This window comes from Bubalus kerabau, chromosome X (genome assembly GCF_029407905.1).
Source record: "Bubalus kerabau isolate K-KA32 ecotype Philippines breed swamp buffalo chromosome X, PCC_UOA_SB_1v2, whole genome shotgun sequence".
NCBI classification, from domain to species: domain Eukaryota; kingdom Metazoa; phylum Chordata; class Mammalia; order Artiodactyla; family Bovidae; genus Bubalus; species Bubalus kerabau.
Genome location: NC_073647.1, coordinates 63,281,710 through 63,301,941, shown reverse-complemented (window position 1 = coordinate 63,301,941; position 20,232 = coordinate 63,281,710). Strand labels below are relative to the sequence as shown.

At 40.5% G+C, this 20,232-nt stretch overlaps 1 protein-coding gene across 1 annotated transcript in view; it reads right to left on the bottom strand.

Moving 5' to 3' along the window:
- The window catches only part of TRMT2B (tRNA methyltransferase 2 homolog B), a 54,141-nt gene that overhangs the window by 433 nt on the left and 33,476 nt on the right, over positions 1-20,232 (bottom strand). The window contains 7 exon segments of the mRNA XM_055565295.1: positions 11,247-11,346; positions 11,578-11,694; positions 13,041-13,130; positions 13,221-13,228; positions 13,301-13,519; positions 13,783-13,881; positions 15,500-15,639. Coding sequence (XP_055421270.1) covers positions 11,247-11,346; positions 11,578-11,694; positions 13,041-13,130; positions 13,221-13,228; positions 13,301-13,519; positions 13,783-13,881; positions 15,500-15,639 — 773 coding nt within the window.

Genomic DNA, 20,232 nt, shown 5'->3' with positions numbered 1-20,232 from the left:
TCTGCAAACACTATGTAATTAATATATATATTACTGACTTACTCTATTGAAAATTTAGAACAAAAATTCACCTATAAGCTCACCATTCAGTGAAGAATAACTGCTGCTAACTTTTTAGGATATATCTTCCCAAGTATGTACATTTAAGTTGGTGTCTTAAAGTGGAATCACACTGTACACATTATACATATTGCTTTACAACAATTTCTTCAAGTAATAATGTATCATGAGCATCTTTCCACTATATTATATGTAGTTACCTCTTATTTATTGGCTATATGGTATTTCATTAAATAAATGTAATGTAGCTTATTTATCTAATTCCTTGCCTCTGGAAATATAAGTTGTTTCTAACCTTTTGCTATTTCAAAAAATTTCTTCATCAATACTCTGACAGTAAAATTTTTGCATACATTTTTAGTTATGTAGTAGAACTGTATGTTTTTAAGTAGAGTCTGTATGTTTTTAAGGCCCTAAGATATGTATGACCAAACAGTTGTTTAAAAATGTTGTATTAGACTTCCCTGGTGGTCCAGTGGTTAAGAATCTGCCTGTCAATGCAGGAGACATGGATTCAATCCCTGGTCTGGGAAAATTTCACAGGCTCTGAAGCAACTAAGCCCACGTGCCACAACTACTGAGCCTGCACAATGAAACTACAGAAGCCTGCACCCTAGAGCCTTGTGCTCTGCAACAAGAGAAGCCATCACAGTGAGAAGCCCACACATCACAAATAGCAACAGACAAGTTAAATGACATATTTATGGAAGTTAAAACTATATAGCCTATACTAAAAAATCCAGTAGACCTATAAGTACTGATATAGATTCTACATCATTGTAGAACAATCTCCAAAGTCTTTTGTTAAGTGGCAAGCATGGTGCAGAACAATGGCTTTTAAAACTTTTTTAATTGAAGTATAGCTAATTTACAATATTGTGGTAGTTTCAGGTGTACAGCAAAGTGATTCAGTTATACTTATATATTATATACAATATATATTCTTTTTAAAATTCTTTCCCATTAAAGGCTATTACAAGACAATGAATATAGTTCCCTGTGCTATACAGTAGGTCATTGATGTTTATCTATTTTATTTATGTGCATGCTGTGTGCTAAGTCGCTTCAGTTGCATCTGACTCTCTTGGACCCCATGGACTGTAGCCTGCCAGGCTCCTCTGTCAATGGGATTCTCCAGGCAAGAATACTGGAGTGCATTGCCATTCCCTCCTCCAGGGGATCTTCTCAACCCAGGGATCGAACCCACATCTCTTTCATTTCCTGCACTGGTAAGCAGGTTCCTTACCACTAGTTCCACTTAGGAAGACCCATTTTATATATAGTAGTGTATATATGTTAATTCCAAATTCCTAATTTATCTCCCCACTAACCACTGCTAACCCCTTTGGTAACCATAATTTTGTTTTCTATGTCTGTGAGTCTATTTCTGTTTTGCAAATAAGTTTGTTTACATCACCTTTTTAGATTACACATATAAGTGATTTCATTGGATTATAGAAAAAGCAAGAGAATTCCAGAAAAACATCTACTTCTGCTTCATTGATTTACGCCAAAGCTTTTGACTGTGTGAGTGTGAAAGTCGCTCAGTCCTGTCTGACTCTTTGCAACCCCGTGAACTAAACAGTCCATGGAATTCTTTAAGCCAGAATACTGGAGTGGGTAGCCTTTCCCTTCTCCAACAGATCTTCCCAACCCAGGGATCAAACCCAGGTCTCCCACATTACAGGCAGATTCTATACCAGATGAGCCACAGGGGAAGCCCCACAGTTTGACTGTGTAGATCACATCAAACTATGGAAAATTCTTCAAGAGATGAGAATACCAGACCACCTGACCTGCCTCCTGAGAAACCTGTAAGCAGGTCAAGAAGCAACAGTTAGAACCGGACATGGAACAATGAACTGGTTCCAAATTGGGAAAGGAGTATGTCAAGGCTGTGTATTGTCACCCTGCTTATTTAACTTATATGCAGAGTACATCATGCGAAATGCTAGGCTGGATGAAGCACAAGCTGGAATCAAGTTTGTTGGGAGAAATACCAATAACCTCAGATATGCAGATGACACCACCCTTAGGGCAAAAAGTGGAAGAACTAAACAGCCTCTTGATGAAAGTGAAAGAGGAGAGTGAAAAAGCTGGCTTAAAACTCAACATTCAAAAAACTAAGATCATGGCATCTGGTCCCATCATTTCATGGCAAATAGATGGAGAAACAATGGAAACAGTGACAGATTTTATTATCTTGGGCTCCAAAATCATTGCAGATGGTGACTGGAGCCATGAAATTAAAAGACACTTGCTCCTTAGAAGAAAAGCCATGACCAACCTAGACAGCATATTAAAAAGCAGAGACATTACCTTGCCAACAAAGGTCCATTTAGTCAAAGCTACGGTTTTTCCAGTAGTCATGCATGGATGTGAGAGTTGGACTACAAAGAAAGCTGAGTGATGAAGAATTGATGCTTTTGAACTGTGGTGTTGGAGAAGACTCTTGAGAGTCCCTTGGACTACAAAGAGATCAAACCAGTCACTCCTAAAGGAAATCAGTCCTGAATATTCATTGGAAGGACTGATGCTGAAGCTAAAATTCCAATACTTTGGCCACCTGATGCGAATAACTGACTCACTGGAAAAGACCCTGATGCTGGGAAAGATTGAAGGCAGGAGGAGAAGGGGATGCCAGAGGATGAGATGGCTGGATGCCATCACCAACTCAATGGATATGAGTTTGAGCAAGCTCTGGGAGTTGGTGATGGACAGGAAAGCCTAGTGTGCTACAGTCCATAGGGTTGCAAAGAGTTGGACACGACTGAGCAATTGAACTGACTGAAGTGAGAGATATCGTATGATATTTGTCCTTCCCTGTATGACTTACTTCACTTAATATGATAATCTCTAGGTCCTTTAGAACAGTGTTTATAGTCTGTTTCCACTTGTTTCAAAAAGAGATAAAGAAGGATGTGTACACATACATACACACACACACACACACACACACAGAATATCTCTGGTAGGCTATACAAGAAACTAGTAAGAGTAGTGACATCTGAAGCACTAGGAGCCAGGAATAAAAAAGACTCATTAACTACATGCACAAGCACTTTTTTATACTGTTTTAATTTTTCTACCACGTGCACATACCATCTTTTCAAAATAAAATTTTCTTGCCTTTTTGACACCATGTTGCTTGTTTTACTCAGTCTGACCATTAGCAGAATCCTAGGCTTACTCTAAATCATTGCATTTTTAATCTGCTGTTTTGCAAAATATTTTCATTTTATTCCAAAGTGAAGCAACATGTAAAGATATATAATGAAGTTTCTCCCTACCTCTGACTCCCATCCCTGTAGTTTTCCTCCACAGTAGGTAACTACTATTATCAGTTTCTTTTTTTTCCCCCCTCCAGCCATGTGGCATGACATTTGGAATCTTAGTCCTCTGACCGGGGAACAAAACTGTGCCTCTTGCTGTGGAAATGCAGACTCTTAACCACTAGAATGCAGGGAAATCCTTTTCATTTTAATTTTTTTCAATTATCAGTTTCTTATAAAACTTACCAATTTCTCTATGCATATACAGCAAATACAAATAAATATTCTGTTCATCTTTTGCCCTTTTTTACAAAAATATTATGAATACCTTGCTATTTCCACTTAGTAACATACCTTATAACCAAAATCAGAAGCCACAAAAGAAAAACAGACTGGACATCATCATAATTAAATAATCTTGTGCTTCAAAGGATAATGTCACGAAAGTGAACAGACAACCCACACAATAGTAGAGAATTTTTGCAAATCATGTATCTGATAAGGAACTTGTATCTATAATTTTAAAAGAATTATTAAAACTCAATAATAAAAAGATGACCCAACTGAAAAATGGGCAAAACATCTATATAAACAGGTCTCCAAAGAATATATACAAATGGCCAACAAACATGAAAAAATGCTCAACACCATTAACCACAGGGAAATGCACGGTTAACATCATTAACCATGGGGAAATGCAATCAAAACCACAAGAAATACCACTTCTCACCCACTGGGATGTATATAACAAAAAACACAGACAGTAGAGTTGACAAGAATATAGAGAAAGTGAAACATTCACATACTGCTGCTGGGAATATAACATGGGCTAGCTGCTTTAGAAATAGTCTGGCAGTTCCACAAAAGGTTAAAATAGGTATCATATGACCCAGCAATTCCACTACTAGGTATCTTCCCAAGAGAAATGAAAATATATGTTCTCACAAAAATTTGCACATGAATATTCATAGCAATACCACTCATAATAGCCAAATAAGGAAACAACCTAAGTGCCCCTCAACTCACGAGTGAACAAATAAAATGTGGTGTATCTATAGAATGGAATATTATTCAGCCATAAAAAGGAATGAAGTACTGCTACATGCTACAACAGAGATGAACCCTACAAATATCATGCTAAGAGAAAGAAGTCAGATACAAAGGACCATATTTGCAAAGAACTTCACTTGTATGAATTGTGCAGGATAGGCAAATCCATAAAGACAAAATAGATTAGTGGTTACCTAGGGCCAGGATTTAATTTAGGTCATACCTGAATGGTCTAGTGGTTTTCCCTACTTTCTTCAATTTCAGTCTGAATTTGGCAATAAGGAGTTCATGATCTGAGCCACAGTCAGCTCCTGGTCTTGTTTTTGCTGACTGTATAGAGCTTCTCCATCTTTGGCTGCAAAGAATATAATCAATCTGATTTTGGTGTCGACCATCTGGTTATGTCCATGTGTAGAGTCTTCTCTTGTGTTATTGGAAGAGGGTGTTTGCTATGACCAGTGCATTTTCTTGGCAAAACTCTTGTTAGTCTTTGCCCTGCTTCATTCCGTATTCCAAGGCCAAATTTTCCTGTTACTCCAGGTGTTTCTTGACTTCCTACTTTTGCATTCCAGTCCCCTATAATGAAAAGGACATCTTTTTTGGGTGTTAGTTCTAAAAGATCTTGTAGGTCTTCATAGAACTGTTCGACTTCAGCTTCTTCAGTGTTACTGGTTGGGGCATAGACTTGGATTACTGTGATATTGAATGGTTTGCCCTGGAAACGAACAGAGATCATTCTGTTGTTTTTGAGATTGCATCCAAGTACTGCATTTAGGACTCTTCTGTTGACCATGATGGCTATTCCATTTCTTCTGAGGGATTCCTGCCCACAGTAGTAGATATAATGGTCATCTGAGTTAAATTCACCCATTCCAGTCCATTTTAGTTCGCTGATTCCTAGAATGTCGACGTTAACTCCTGTCATCTCCTGTTTGACCACTTTCAATTTGCCTTGATTCATGGACCTGACATTCCAGGTTCCTATGCAATATTGCTCTTTACAGCATTGGACCTTGCTTCTATCACCAGTCACATCCACAACTGGGTATTGTTTTTGCTTTGGCTCCATCCCTTCATTCTTTCTGGAGTTATTTCTCCACTGATCTCCAATAGCATATTGGGCACCTACTGACCTGGGGAGTTTCTCTTTCAGTATCGTTTCATTTTGCCTTTTCATACTGTTCATGGGGTTCTAGAACAGTGAAGTGGTTTGCCATTCCCTTCTCCAGTGGACCACATTCTGTCAGCCCTCTCCACCATGACCCGCCTGTCTTGGGTGGCCCCTTGGGAATGGCTTAGTTTCATTGAGTTAGACAAGGCTGTGGTCCTAGTGTGATTAGATTGACTAGTTTTCTGTGATTATGGTTTCAGTGTGTCTGCCCTCTGATGCCCTCTTGTAAAAGTGCTGCACTCAATATGCCAGCAAATTTGGAAAACTCAGCAGTGGCCACAGGACTGGAAAAGGTCAGTTTTCATTCCAACCCCAAAGAAAGGCAATGCCAAAGAATGCTCAAACTACCGCATAATTGCACTCATCTCACATGCTAGTAAAGTAATGCTCAAAATTCTCCAAGCCAGGCTTCAGCAATACGTGAACTGTGAACTTCCAGATGTTCAAGCTGGTTTTAGAAAAGGCAGAGGAACCAGAGATCAAATTGCCAACATACGCTGGATCATCGAAAAAGCAAGAGAGTTCCAGAAAAACATCTATTTCTGCTTTATTGACTATGCTAAAGCCTTTGACTGTGTGGATCACAATAAACTGTGGAAAATTCTGAAAGAGATAGGAATACCAGACCACCTGACCTGCCTCTTGAGAAACCTATATGCAGGTCAGGAAGCAACAGTTAGAACTGGACATGGAACAACAGACTGGTTCCAAATAGGAAAAGGAGTATGTCAAGGCTATATATTGTCACCCTGCTTATTTATGCAGAGTACATCATGAGAAACGCTGGGCTGGAAGAAGCACAAGCTGGAATCAAGATTGTCGGGAGAAATATCAATAACCTCAGATATGCAGATGACACCACCCTTATGGCAGAAAGTGAAGAGGAACTAAAAAGCCTGTTGATGAAAGTGAAAGAGGAGAGTGAAAAAGTTGGCTTAAAGCTCAACATTCAGAAAATGAAGATCATGGCATCTGGTTCCATCACTTCATGGGAAATAGATGGGTAAACAGTGGAAACAGTGTCAGACTTTATTTTGGGGGGCTCCAAAATCACTGCAGATGGTGACTGCAGCCATGAAATTAAAAGATGCTTACTCCTTGGAAGAAAAGTTATGACCAACCTAGATAGCATATTGAAAAGCAGAGACATTACTTTGCCAACAAAGGTCCAGCTAGTCAAGGCTATGGTTTTTCCAGTGGTCATGTATGGATGTGAGAGTTTGACTGTGAAGAAAGCTGAGCACCAAAGAATTGATGCTTTTGAACTGTGGTGTTGGAGAAGACTCTTGAGAGTCCCTTGGACTGCAAGGAGATCCAACCAGTCCATTCTGAAGGAAATCAGCCCTGGGATTTCTTTGGAAGGGATGATGCTAAAGCTGAAACTCCAGTACTTTGGCCACCTCATGTGAAAAGTTGACTCATTGGAAAAGACTCTGATGCTGGGAGGGATTGGGGGCAGGAGGAGAAGGGGACGACAGAGGATGAGATGGCTGGATGGCATCACCAACTCGATGGACATGAGTCTGAGTGAATTCCGGGAATTGGTGATGGACAGGGAGGCCTGGCGTGCTGCGATTCATGGGGTCGCAAAGAGTCAGACATGACTGAGCAACTGAACTGAACTGAGGGCCAGAAGTTAGGAAAAAATGGTATTCGATTGTATGGGATGTAGCATATTTAATTTAACTTAGTTGCTCATTGATGGGGCTTTTAGGCTATTTCATCATTTGCTGTTACAATATTGCAATCAATCAATCAATGTATATCAGTATATTTGTAGGAAAAAGCCTCAGGAATGGAATTACTGTGTCAAAGGGTATGTACATATTTATAATTTTAATCCATATTGCTAAATTTCCCTCCATAGAGATAGTGCTAATTTACACTCTGATTGGTAGATTTTTAGGATTTGTGTTTCCCCACAGTACTGCCAACAGTACATTATCAAATTTATGAAATTGCCAATCTAAGATACAAAAATGGTATCTCAGGGTAGTTTTAATTTGCATTTTCACTGTAATGGAAGACACTGAACTTCCTCTCATGGGTCATAAACACATTTATGTTTTCTTTTTATATCATGCATTCATTTTCCTTTTAGGCTATTGTGTTTTTTCTTATCTATTTCCAGGAGTTTATTCTTTTTTTTTTTTAATTTTATTTTTAAACTTTACGTAACTGTATTAGTTTTGCCAAATATCAAAATGAATCCGCCACAGGTATACATGTGTTCCCCTAAATAAAGGAAAAAAGCCTTTGTGATATGAACTGCAAATTTTTTCCAGTTTGTACGTTTTCTCCTCTCTTTGCTTTTGATGTTTTTTATCAAGCAAGTTATTGATTTTTTAAACTGTTTTATTGTAATATAATTCAGATACCATAAAGCACAATCATTTATTCAGTTCAGTGGTTTTTGGTATAGTCACAGGGTTATGCATCTATAACAACAATCAATTTTGAAATATTTTCATTAACTCCTTAGCAGTTACTCCCCATTTCTCCTCAAACCCCCGATCCTCTGCCCTGTTGTTGTTCAGTTGCTAAGTCGTATCTGACTCTTTGCAACCCCGTGAACTGTAGCCCACCAGGCTCCTCTCTCCATGGGATTTCCCAGGCAAGAAAACTGGAGTGGGCTGCCATTTCCTTCTCTAGGGGATCTTCCTGACCAAGGGATCGAATCGGAGTCTCCTGCATTAGCAGACAGATTATTTACTGCTGAGCCACCAGGGAAGCCCCACTCTAAGGCCTACTGCTGCTGCTGCTAAGTCACTTCAGTCATGTCCAACTCTGCGCGACCCCTTAAATGGCAGCCCACCAGGCTCCCCCGTCCCTGGGATTCTCCAGGCAAGAACACTGGAGTAGGTTGCCATTTCCTTCTCCAGTGCATGAAAGTGAAAAGTGAAAGTGAAATCGCTCAGTCGTGTCCAATTCCTAGCGACCCCATGGACTGCACCCTACCAGGCTCCTCCGTCCATGGGATTTTCCAGCAAGAGTACTGGAGTGGGGTGCCATTGCCTTCTCCGACTCTAAGGCCTAGGCAACAAATCTACTTTCTGTCTCTAGAGATCTGTCTAGTCTGGACATTTCCTATAAATGAAATCATATACTATGTGACCTTCTGTGCCTGGCTTCTGGACACCAGTCCCTTATCAGGTAAATGATTTTTCAAATATTTTCTCCTATTCTGTTATTCTGTGGATTCTTTTCACTTTCTTGATGGTATCATTTGTAGCACAAAAAGTTTTTTTTCTTTAACCTTTGATGATGTTCCATTACACACACACACACGCACACATACACACACACACACACACACACACACACACACATTCTTGTAACTGTTCCTTATGTCTTTGATGTTATTTCTGAGAAGGCTTTGCCTAACCCAAGGTCAAAGAGATGTACTCCCATGTTTCAGGTTCTTACATTTAGTTCCTTAAATCCATTTTGAAATCATTTTTGTGTATTGTGTAATAAAGGAAATTATGTTTTATGTAGCCACACTTAACCACCTTTTATTATATGGCTTCTGAATTTTCATAGTTAGGGTTTCTACACTTCAAGATTATTTTTAAAAATTCTCTGATTTCCTAGGGTATATTTTTGATTTCTTCCTTTTACACTTAAATCTTCAACTCTTCTATAATTTATCCTGGTCTGCAGCATGAGATATGGATCCAATCATTTTTTTTTTTTTTGCCTTGGCTCCCCAGTTGTCAACCACCATCTAATCTATTAAGTAGTTCATTTGTTCCTCAGTGATTTGAGGTCCCATCTTCATAAACATATATATAAACATTTTTAAACTGTATAATGAAAATAAAGGACAACTGGAAGAGTATTCGAGAAAAGAGAAGGAAATAAGAGTGTGAAAATATATGGGCTTCATGACTTTATTTTGGTCAGAAGAAGCTCTTTAACTACTTTCTTAATTTTTTCCTGTGGGTACTGGTATGTTAAAAGTTTACTATAGCTTCTAGAATTAATATTAGCCATTTGCATTCTTCTTGAAAATCTTCCATTTCACCTAGGTTTTCAAAGTATTAGGAGGGAGTTATACAAAGTACTTCTTTAAATTTTTAAAAATGTCTTCATACCTATGCTGCTGCTGCTGCTAAGTTGCTTCAGTCGTGTCCGACTCTGTGCGACCCCATAGACGGCAGCCCACCAGGATCCCCCGTCCCCAGGATTCTCCAGGCAAGAACACTGGAGTGGGTTGCCATTTCCTTCTCCAATGCATGAAAGTGAAAAGTGAAAGCGAAGTTGCTCAGTCGTGTCCGACTCTTAGCGACCCCATGGAACTGCAGCGTACCAGACTCCTCTGCCCATGGGATTTTCCAGGCAAGAGTACTGGAGTGGGTTGCCATTGCCTTCTCCCATAGTTATACTCTTTTTCTCATTTAAGACTATATTCTTGATTAGGTTTACTTATCTATTTCATTTTCTTCTTTCAATGATACCTTCTGGTTTATTTGTTGAAGTCTATAGGTTTTTTGTTTTGTAGTTCATTAATTTCTGGAATTTTAAATGTTAGTGATTTCTTCCTTCAGTTATTCTTAACATCACTGTTCTTTTTCTAGCTCACTAACTTGAAAGCTCAATTTATTTCCTTTTAATTTGCACTTTCACCTAGGTATATCATCTTTAATTTATCTGTCTGCCTATCTATTTATGCCACACCATACAGCTTGTAGGATCTTAGTTCCCCATCCAGGGACTGAAGCCGGGCCCTTGACAGTGAGAGCACAGAGTCCTAATCACTGGACTGCAAAGGAATTCCCTCATTTGTACTTTATGCTTACCTATATTGTTTGAATATTACAAAGAAGTTATGTTACTTATGTAAAATGAGAGAGAGAGATAGATTACAAGAAAAGAACATTTCAAAGATCAAAATAATTGACCAGGGTCAGAACTGGGAATAAAGCAGGAGGCATTCATTGTGGGTGCAAAATGTAAAAGGGTGCCCCAAACTCAGTAATCAAGACAAATGATATCTTCATACAATAATCTGGAAAATCAAATTGTAAAACTATGACCTGCAGACTGGCTGCTTGCTTTTATAAATAAAGTTTTATTGAAAGTAGGGCCAGGACTAGAGTAAGATGAATAAGGCATGGTTTAGCAAGTACAGGAATGAATCTCACTTAGTAAAAAACTTAGTATTTTGTTCACAGATATTTTGGACTAATTTTAATTTTTTAAAATATTGCATTAAAAATGTTCTTGAGGATTTCCCTGGTGGTCCAGTGGTTAAGAATCTGTCTGCCAACAAGGGGGACAACAGTTTGATCCCTTGTCTGGGAAGATTCCACATGCCTCACGGCAGCTGGGCCTGTGCACCACAATTGCTGAGCCCTCGTACCTAGAGCCCATGCTCTGTCTTAAGAGAAGGCCCCTGCACAGCAACAAAGACCCAGTGCAGCCAAAAATAAATAAATACATAAATAATTTTTTAAATGTGTCTTGATTACTAAGATTTGGGGTATCCTCTTAAATTTTATACCCAATGTGGGTTGCTTTACTTGCCTCATCCATGATCTGGCCCCATAACTAACACTTGATGATAGTATAATGACTTTTTTATTTCTTTTCACTTCTCTATGCTTTCCAAATTCTGTACAATAAACATATCATTAAGGATTACTTTGATCATCAGGAAAAGATAATCTGAAAATGAAGTCAAGACTCACTCAATGATGTTCCTTGTGGTTTCACCATGGGGCTTGTAGGAAACAAAAACTAGAGTGTGGATGGCCCCGCAGTTGTGATTGGCTTGAACCACCTGGTAGTCTGAAGGAGGAAACACATTGCTATTAATATAATTCAACTATCATGGTCCAGGTTATCACAAACTCCCAACTGGTGAGCACACAGGACTGGTTAGGAATAAAGAGGAGAAGCAGGTTCAGAGCCAGCCCACTAAGAGCAGCCTTACCAAGGTGTAGATGCGAGGAACCAGAGCCGGTAGACATCATGGAAACGCCTAACTTGCTCTGTAGCAGGAAAGCTAGTCATCCTTACACAGTCCTGCCCAGGCTGGGTTCACCACAGCAACAATTGACTGCCCATCTTCCTTTGACTTTAGTAGCTGTGGCAAAATCTCTGCTTGACCAGGGTGGAATTCACAGTTGGTGATGCCTGCAAAAGAGAGGCCCACATGCCATAACCAGGGCTTGGTAACAACCTAGAGGGGTGGGACAGGGAGGGAGGTGAGAGGGATGTTCAAGTGGGAGGGGACATGGGCAAACCTATGGCTGATTCATGCTGATGTTTGGTAGAAACCAACACAATATTGTAAGGCAATTATCCTTCAAATAAAAATAAATAAATGAAAAAAAAAAAGAACAAGCCCAGCAGTTAGGGGTGGGGAACTTCAGCTTTATGGAAACATGCAGAAGCCAGGGATCTTCCCATTGGATCTAGCATATTTCTGCCTAACAATGAAAGAAATGCTTTACACCTGATTCATTTTTTCCAATGCGCTTCCCTTGCAGTATCTCAGTAAGACTTTCACCTTGAGAGACTAGATGTATTATTTTACAATTCAGCAACTCACACAGTACTTAAGGACCTATACCAAGAAGAAAACCTTGACTATAACTCAAGTGCTCCTTCTGCTATGTTGGAGGCTTTCACACAGAGCCTCAGGAACTGTCTGGGGGTGAGGTAGAGGGGGAGATAAAATCTTTTTTCTATGTTGCATTTGGCAGAAGACTTTGTTCAAAGAAAAGATCTTATTGCTAAAAATAGTTTGAAACTGACTGTATTATGTTATGATGCCTCGTAAGTCTAATGTCAAGAAGGCTCTTTTATATTAAAGCTTTGCCAAGCTCCCTTTCTATCAACTAGGCTTATTCCTTTCTTTAGGCTTTTTCTGGATAGAAAAAAAGAATGGTTCAGGAGGGATAAATTAGGAGTTTGGGATAACTTCAGGAGGGATAAATTAACAGATACATACTACTATATATAAAATAGGTAACCAACAAGGACCTATTGTTTAGGACAGGGAACTACACTCAATATTTCGTAATAACTTATAAGGGAAAATAATCTAAAAATGAATATATATATATATGTGTGTGTGTGTGTATATATATGAATCATTTTGCTATACACCTGAAACTAACACAACACTATAAATCAACTATTAGAGAAGGAAATGGCAACCCACTCCAGTATTCTTGCCTGGAGAATTCCATGTACAGAGGAGCCTGGCAGGCTGCAGCACATGGGGTCACAAAGAGCCAGACACGACTTAGCGACTTTCACTCACATCACATAAATCAACTATACTTCAATTTAAAAATAAAAGGGGGAGGAGATTAGTTATTGGGACCTCTTTTGGAAAACCATCAGGATCCAACTCTGACCACTCCAGAATACTTTCCCTTCCTCCCCACAGTCGTGGATACAGTGCATGCTCTTTCCCATGGCAGAGGAACAACAACAACTCTTAATTTTTCCCCAGAAGGTAAGCAGTGTACCGTTGAAGGCTGCTGTCCACCTGGCATCCTCTGCCACCTGCTCCACCAACTCAATCCCAAGGACCTAGGAGGTATACTGGGCCAGAGAGGCTGATCACACCTGAAGAAGTAGGAGAGAATAAGAGGAGGGTATTTTAGGGTATGAGACCAGTGAGCTTATGCCTATACCACTACCACAACCTCCCAGTCTGCAAGGGCCCTGGGTGCAGGGTAGATGGTAGGGAGGTAAGCTGCATGCAGATTCTGACCTGGGCTGCCACTTGCCAGTTCCACAGCAGATGTCAAGGAGGATGGTGTTAGAGTTCACTCCACTCAGCTCGCCCACAGTCTGATACAGCATCTCTGCACCAGCAGTGTTGACCTGGACAAAGGCATCCGGAGACATGCAGAACTTCAAGCCTAGGAGATCTTCAAAGATGTGGGGGTCCCCAAAGAAGAGCTAGTAGGGGAACTGCTGATGGCTGTAATGGGTCATTGTGCTACAAAAGAATAAAAGAAGACAACACTTTGGAATGGCAGGCCAACCTATCTCTGTGGTTGGCTGGAGAAGGAGCCCCCAGCATCTCAGCTAGGAGACAAAGCCTCCATGGCATGGCCCTGAGAGCTCTGCTGGTATTCCCCTCTCAGGGGATGGAGGTACATGCAGTCACTCAGCCGTCAGCAGCTCTGCCTCACTAATCCACAACCCAGGATATACCAAGCCATCAGCCTCTGGCTTGCTGTGGGGCTATCCCAGGTTTACCTTTCCTGGAGGTAAAGTGATGTTAAGCCACAGACTGCTCCTGGCCCTTTGGTGAAAAACTCCTTTACAGCTTCCTTCTGAACAGAGAGCTCCTCCTGAACACAGAGCTCCTCATGCCCAGAGCACAAAATCAGGAGTCAAAGAAAAACTCATCTCTGATAATTTTCTCTCCAAGCTCTATGGTAATCAGCCCTGCAGCAGTCAGACAAGAAGGTACATTTCTCAAATCCTATTATAAATAACACTTAACATAAAGCAATGTTCTGTAGAACCAAAAAAAAATGTTACTTTCACATTTCAGCAGAAGCGTTGCTTTGCTTATTGGGTTTTGACAAATCCTAAAGTGTCATAGACATGGCACTTTCTCTGGTTTGAGCATCTTTAATAATTCTCGAAAGAAACTGTGACACTTATTCTTGTTGTAACCAAGGAGCTAAACTAAGCTTTTGTTCCATTTCAAGTAAACAATGACCTTTCAATTCGCTTCATACTTCTGTTTCAAATATCCCACCCACCCATCCAAATGCCACCTCAGAAGACATGCATCCTAGGAGAAAGGAAAGAAAGGGCATGGAAGAGAATGACGATAGTAACTAAATTCTTTCTTCGAGTCCCAAATGTTTTAAAATTCTTGTTATCTCTACAGAGAGCCCTATCCATTAGCTTGACACAAGGACATATGAAAATAAACAATGTTTGAGCTATAGAGTTAAAAGGCCAGGAATCAATGATGTAGGTTCAAGCCTTAGCCTTGCTATTCTGTTGTTATTGTTGTTAGTCTCTTAAGTCGTGCCCGAATCTGCAACCCCATGGACTGCAGCATGCCAGCCTTCCCTGTTCTTCACCATCTCCCAGAGCTTGCTCTAACTCATGTCCATTGATTCGATGATGTTATCCAACCATCTCATCCTCTGTCACCCCATTCTCCTCCTGCCCTCAATCTTTCCCAGTATGAGGGTCTTTTCCAATGAGTCGGCTCTTGGCATTTATTTACTGGCCCTTTAACCTTGGGTACCTCTATGCCGCCCTCTCCTTCTCTAGTCTACTTCACAAATTACTTGAGATGATCACATAAGAATGTTTTAATGTTGGAATGTTTGAAAGTTCTAAGGGTATTACAAATGTAAAAGTATTATGTGGATTATGAAATTCTGACCATATTCTGAAAAAAAAGTGAAAGTATTAGTCTCTCAGTCATGTCTGACTCTTTGCGACCCCCTTGGACTGTAGCCCTCCAGGCTCCTCTGTCCATGGAATTCTCCAGGCAAGAATAATGGAGTGCATTGCCATTTCCTTCTCCAGGGGATCTTCTAGACTTAGGGATCAAACCCAGGTCTCCTGCATTGCAAGTGGATTCTTTACCATCTGAGCCACTGGAGCTCTATATTCTAGTCTCTATTAAATTGGCTTTTTGAATTTGGTAGAGCACCTAATAACTTCCGTGGGCAAAGTTCTTGTGAAAAACCTTAGGAGTCCTTCCGTGATAACTAACTTGGTAACGGAGCCTGTCCCTTTGGTTTGATTATGCCAGCAGCATGGTTAAGAGAATCCTGGCCATCTCCTCCTCATCACCATCCCTAACCCTTCTAACGCATACAAACATTCCATGGATGCTTTGTATCTGCTATTTACCCTGAAACCTCTCAACACCAACTAGAGCATACTGATAGTAAGGATTACTATAGAAGCTGCCCCTTGTCATTCCTTGAGTCTCTGCGTTAATTGCTGGGGATGAAAAATGATGATGGCCATTGTGTGCCCTTGGTTATTGGTGCAGACTATGAGCTCACGCCAGTACCCACCTTCATGAAACAGAAGGCAGGGCTCCAATGGGGACTGTCAAACGAATACTTTATAGTATTGGAAGAAAACAGTATTATTACACAGGCAAAACTAACAAAGTTTGACAGCTGATTACTCATACTGAGTGACTGCTATGAGCTAAAATACATCCCTCCCCTCTAATTCAAATGTTGAACCCTCAGTACCTCAGAATGTGACTAGATTTGAAGATGAAGTCTTTCAAGAGATGATTAAGTTAAAATGAGGCCATTAGGGTGTCTGAACCCCAGTGGTTTCAGTCGGCAAGGCTGCCACCCAAGTGGGCCCACCACACCAGTGGGCCTGGAGGACAGTATTAACCCAAAGAGGATTATTCTTGAGCCTTAAAATGGAATTTTCCTGCTAGGCTTCAAATTTGCTTGGGACCTGTGACCCCTTTCTTGCTTCCAATTTGTTCCTTTTGGAATGGGAATGACTATCCTCTGCTTCCCATACTTGGGAAGCAGTTAACTTGTTCCATTTCACAGGTTCACAGCTAAAGAGAAATTCTGTCTTAGGATGAATTATGTGTGTGTGTGCTCACTTAGTCATGTCCGACTCTTTGTGACCACATGGACTGCAGCCTGCCAGGCTCCTCTGTCCATGGAATTTTCCAGGCAAGAAAACTGGACAGGGTTGCTATTTCTTACTCCAGGGCATCTTCCCGACCCAGGGATCAAATCCCCATCTCCTGCATTGCAGGTAGATTCTTTACCACTATGCCAGCTGGGAAGCCCAATGTGGGTGAGGGCTTCCTGGGCTGCACATGCATGCTCACTTGCTCAGTTGTGTCCAGCTCTTTGTGACCCCATGGACTATAGCCTGCCAGGCTCCTCTGTCCAGCCACCTGGGAAGCCCAGGATGACTTATACCTTGATTGGTATCTCTCATCCATACTTCATTTAGATAAGATTCAGGACTTAAGAATTGATGCTGGAATGGGTTAAGAATTTTGGGCTGCTGGGATGGGCATGATTGTATTTGCATATGAGAAGAACATGAATTTTGAGGATCCAGAGGACACAGTATTATGAGCTAAACTGACGTGATTAAGTTAAAATGAGGCAATTAGGGTGGGCCCTAATCTAATCTGACTGTTATCTCCATACAAAAAGGAAATTTGGATACACAGAGACATTGGGGATGCACATGTGCACAGAGGAAAGACCACATGAGAACACAGCAGAAAGGCAGCCATCTGAAAGCCAAGGAAAGAGGCCTCCAAAGAAACCAAACCTGCTGACACATTGATCTTGGGACTTCCAGCCTCCAGAACTATGAGAAAACAAGTTTATGTTGTTTAAGCCACCCAGTCTGTGCAGTATTTTGTTATGGCGCCCCTAGCAAACTAATGCAGTGATACAAGAAATATGATCCTTGCCTATGACCTTACAAAGGGATCCTACCCATTGTAGCTCAAACAGTATACTCCATGAAGACACAGAATTGTACCCTGAGTCTAGCATACAACAGGTGCTCAATAATGATTATTGAGAGAAGGTATGAAAGAACAGGAAAGGTATTTGTATGTAGAATTTGTATGTAGAATGTAGTTTATTGTATGCATAATGTGGCAAACAATAATCTTCCATTTCTGTGAATTCCTCCTAGCAGCAATTCCTAATATACTACTAAGCTGCTATAATTCCATTTTTATTATAACCTCCTAATGTAAGCCCATTGTTTCTGTATTTCTTCATGTAACCAGGTGCCAACTATACCATAGCTTAGTCAGATCCTTCATGTTGTCCTGGTAAACACAGGTCAAAAGCAGTCCTGATTGAGTTGCTGAGATATCAAAAATCCTTAAAGCCAACCTTCAAACAAAAGCCAGTTGCTATGACAATAGGACACATTATCTGATTTACTAGGTCCTCTTGTTTTCATAATCCATGTGTTCGGGGTCCACTCTATTTTCAAACAAACCCAAAATTGTGCATGGAAAGAAGAGTTACACCAGAAACCAGTACTGCCTGAAAGGGTAAAAATCAATTAAGGGTGCACTTGATTACTTTTGCTATAATTTCATATAAATGTGACATAAGATGCTTAACTATACTGAACATATTTTCCCAAATTTTGAAGTTGGTGATTTAAAGAAAGACTGGTTTGGGGACTTCCCTGGTAGTCTCATGGTTAAGAATTCACCTTCCAATTAAGGGGACATGGGTTCAATCCCTGGTCGGGGAACTAGTGTCCCACATGCCACACGGCAACTAAGCCCAAGCGCCACAACTACTGAGCCTGCATGATGCAACGAAGAGCCCACGAACTGCAACTAAGATCCAATGCATCCAAAAAGTAAATATTTTTTAAACTGTTAAAAAAAATTAAAAGACTGGTTCAACTTCTGTTTACTTGCTGGTTGGAAATTAATGTTTTCTGGAGGCAAAATTCAAATGTCATTGAGGTCCTAGAAGGATGGGAACTGAACAACTGAATCTGACCTGGAAGACAATGGGTAAGTAAATATGAAATACAGCTTCTCCACTGTATGAGCCAAGGCCTTGGTTTGTTTATTTACAAAATAGAGGCTGAAACTCTTATTCTTACATGGAAATGCCAAGTTTCATATTACAATATACAGTTGACCCTAGAACAACATGGGTTTGAACTATGTGAGTCCACTTACATGTGGATTTTTTCAGTAAAGAAGTACTACACTATCTGTGATTATTTTAATCTGGGGTTAGTTGAACTCGAGATCTGGAACCACAGATATGGGAAAACCAAGGATATGGAGGGCTGACTATAAAGTTATAGGTGGATTTTCAACTGCAGAATGTCAGTGCGAATTCCCTGTGTTGTTCAAGGGTCAACTGCATAAATGCATCAAATCAACACACTGTACACCCTAAACTTATGCAATGCTGCATGTCAATTATACCAGAATAAAATAATTTTTTTAAGAGTGAAAGGGCCTTTTGGTTAAAATAACAGACTATTCCTCTTAAAAATCCCACTAAAATGAAACAGGAATAAAAAACATAAACTTCTTTAAACTCATTGCTCCACCAATTCTCCCTTCTTTCTCTCCTACATCATTTTCATCCCTCACTAAGGGATCATTCCCATCAATATACAAGCATGCCTTTCTTACTCTCCTACCTTTAAAAAGAAAATTGACCTTCTCGACCCCACTTTCCCCACCAGCCACTGTTCCATCTCTACGTTCCTCTTTGTATCAAACTCTCAAAAGAATTGTCTATACCCACTGCCTCCCATTCCTCACTTCCTGTTCACCCACTTGAATCAGGTCCCCACTACTCCACCAAAACAGCTTCTGCTGTAGTCACCAATGGCCCCTATGGTTAATTTGCAGTCCTCATCTTGACCCACCAACTTCCAATAGCTCAGAATAAAAGCCAAAGTCCCCACAACGACCTCTAAGGTACTACATGTTCTGGCCCATACTAATCATCTTACCTCATCTCCTGTTCCTCTTCTGGGTGTACTTTCAGTTCCTCCAGAAAGCATGCCACACTCCTACCTTAGGGCTTTTGCCATGGCTGTTCTCTTTGCCTTGAATGGTCTTCCCTCACCTCCACATGGCGGATACCCTCATTTCCTTTAAGTCTTAATTCCAAAGCTTCCCAACCTTGGCATTATTGTCAACTCCTTGCATTGCAGGATGTTTAACAGCATCCTTGGCCTCTACTAACTAGACAGATACCAGCAGCACTGCCCAACCACCCCCTAGTGGTGACAGCCAAAAATTTCTCTAACACTGCTAAATGTCTCCTATGAAAAAATAAAAGATGGTAAAGAATCTGCCTGCAACTTGGGAGACCCGGATTTGATCCCTCAGTCAGGAAGGTCCCCTGGAGAAGGAAAGAGCTACCCATTTTAGGCAACTAACACACCCACAGAAAACTAGTCAATCTAATCACACTAGGACCACAGCCTTGTCTAACTCAATGAAACTAAGCCATGCCCGTGGGGCAATCCAAGATGGGTGGGTCATGGTGGAGAGGGATGACAGAATGTGGTCCACTGGAGAAGGGAATGGCAAACCACTTCAGTATTCTTGCCTTGAGAACCCCATGAACAGTATGGAAAGGTAAAACGATAGGATACTCAAAGAGAAACTCCCCAGGTCAGTAGGGGCCCAATATGCTACTGGAGATCAGTGGAGAAATAATTCCAGAAAGAATGAAAGTGTCCACAATAGGCAAATCAGTAAAGACAGAAAATAGTTAAGTGGTTCTCTGGGGCTGATGGAGATAGGGTACAGATAATGGGGGGTACTATAGACTGAAGTAGGAAGTCAAGAAACACCTGGAGTAACAGGCAAATTTGGCCTTGAAGTACAGAATGAAGCAGGGCAAAGACTAATAAGAGTTCTGCCAAGAGAACACATTGGTCATAACAAACACCCTCTTCCAACAACACAAGAGAAGACTCTACACGTGGACATTACCAGATGGTCGACACCAAAATCAGATTGATTATATTCTTTGCAGCCAAAGATGGAGAAACTCTATACAGTCAGCAAAAACAAGACTGGGAGTTGACTGTGGCTCAGATCATGAACTCCTTATTGCCAAATTCCAACTGAAATTGAAGAAAGTGGAGAAAACCACTAGACCATTCAGGTATGACCTAAATCAAATCCCTTATGATTATACA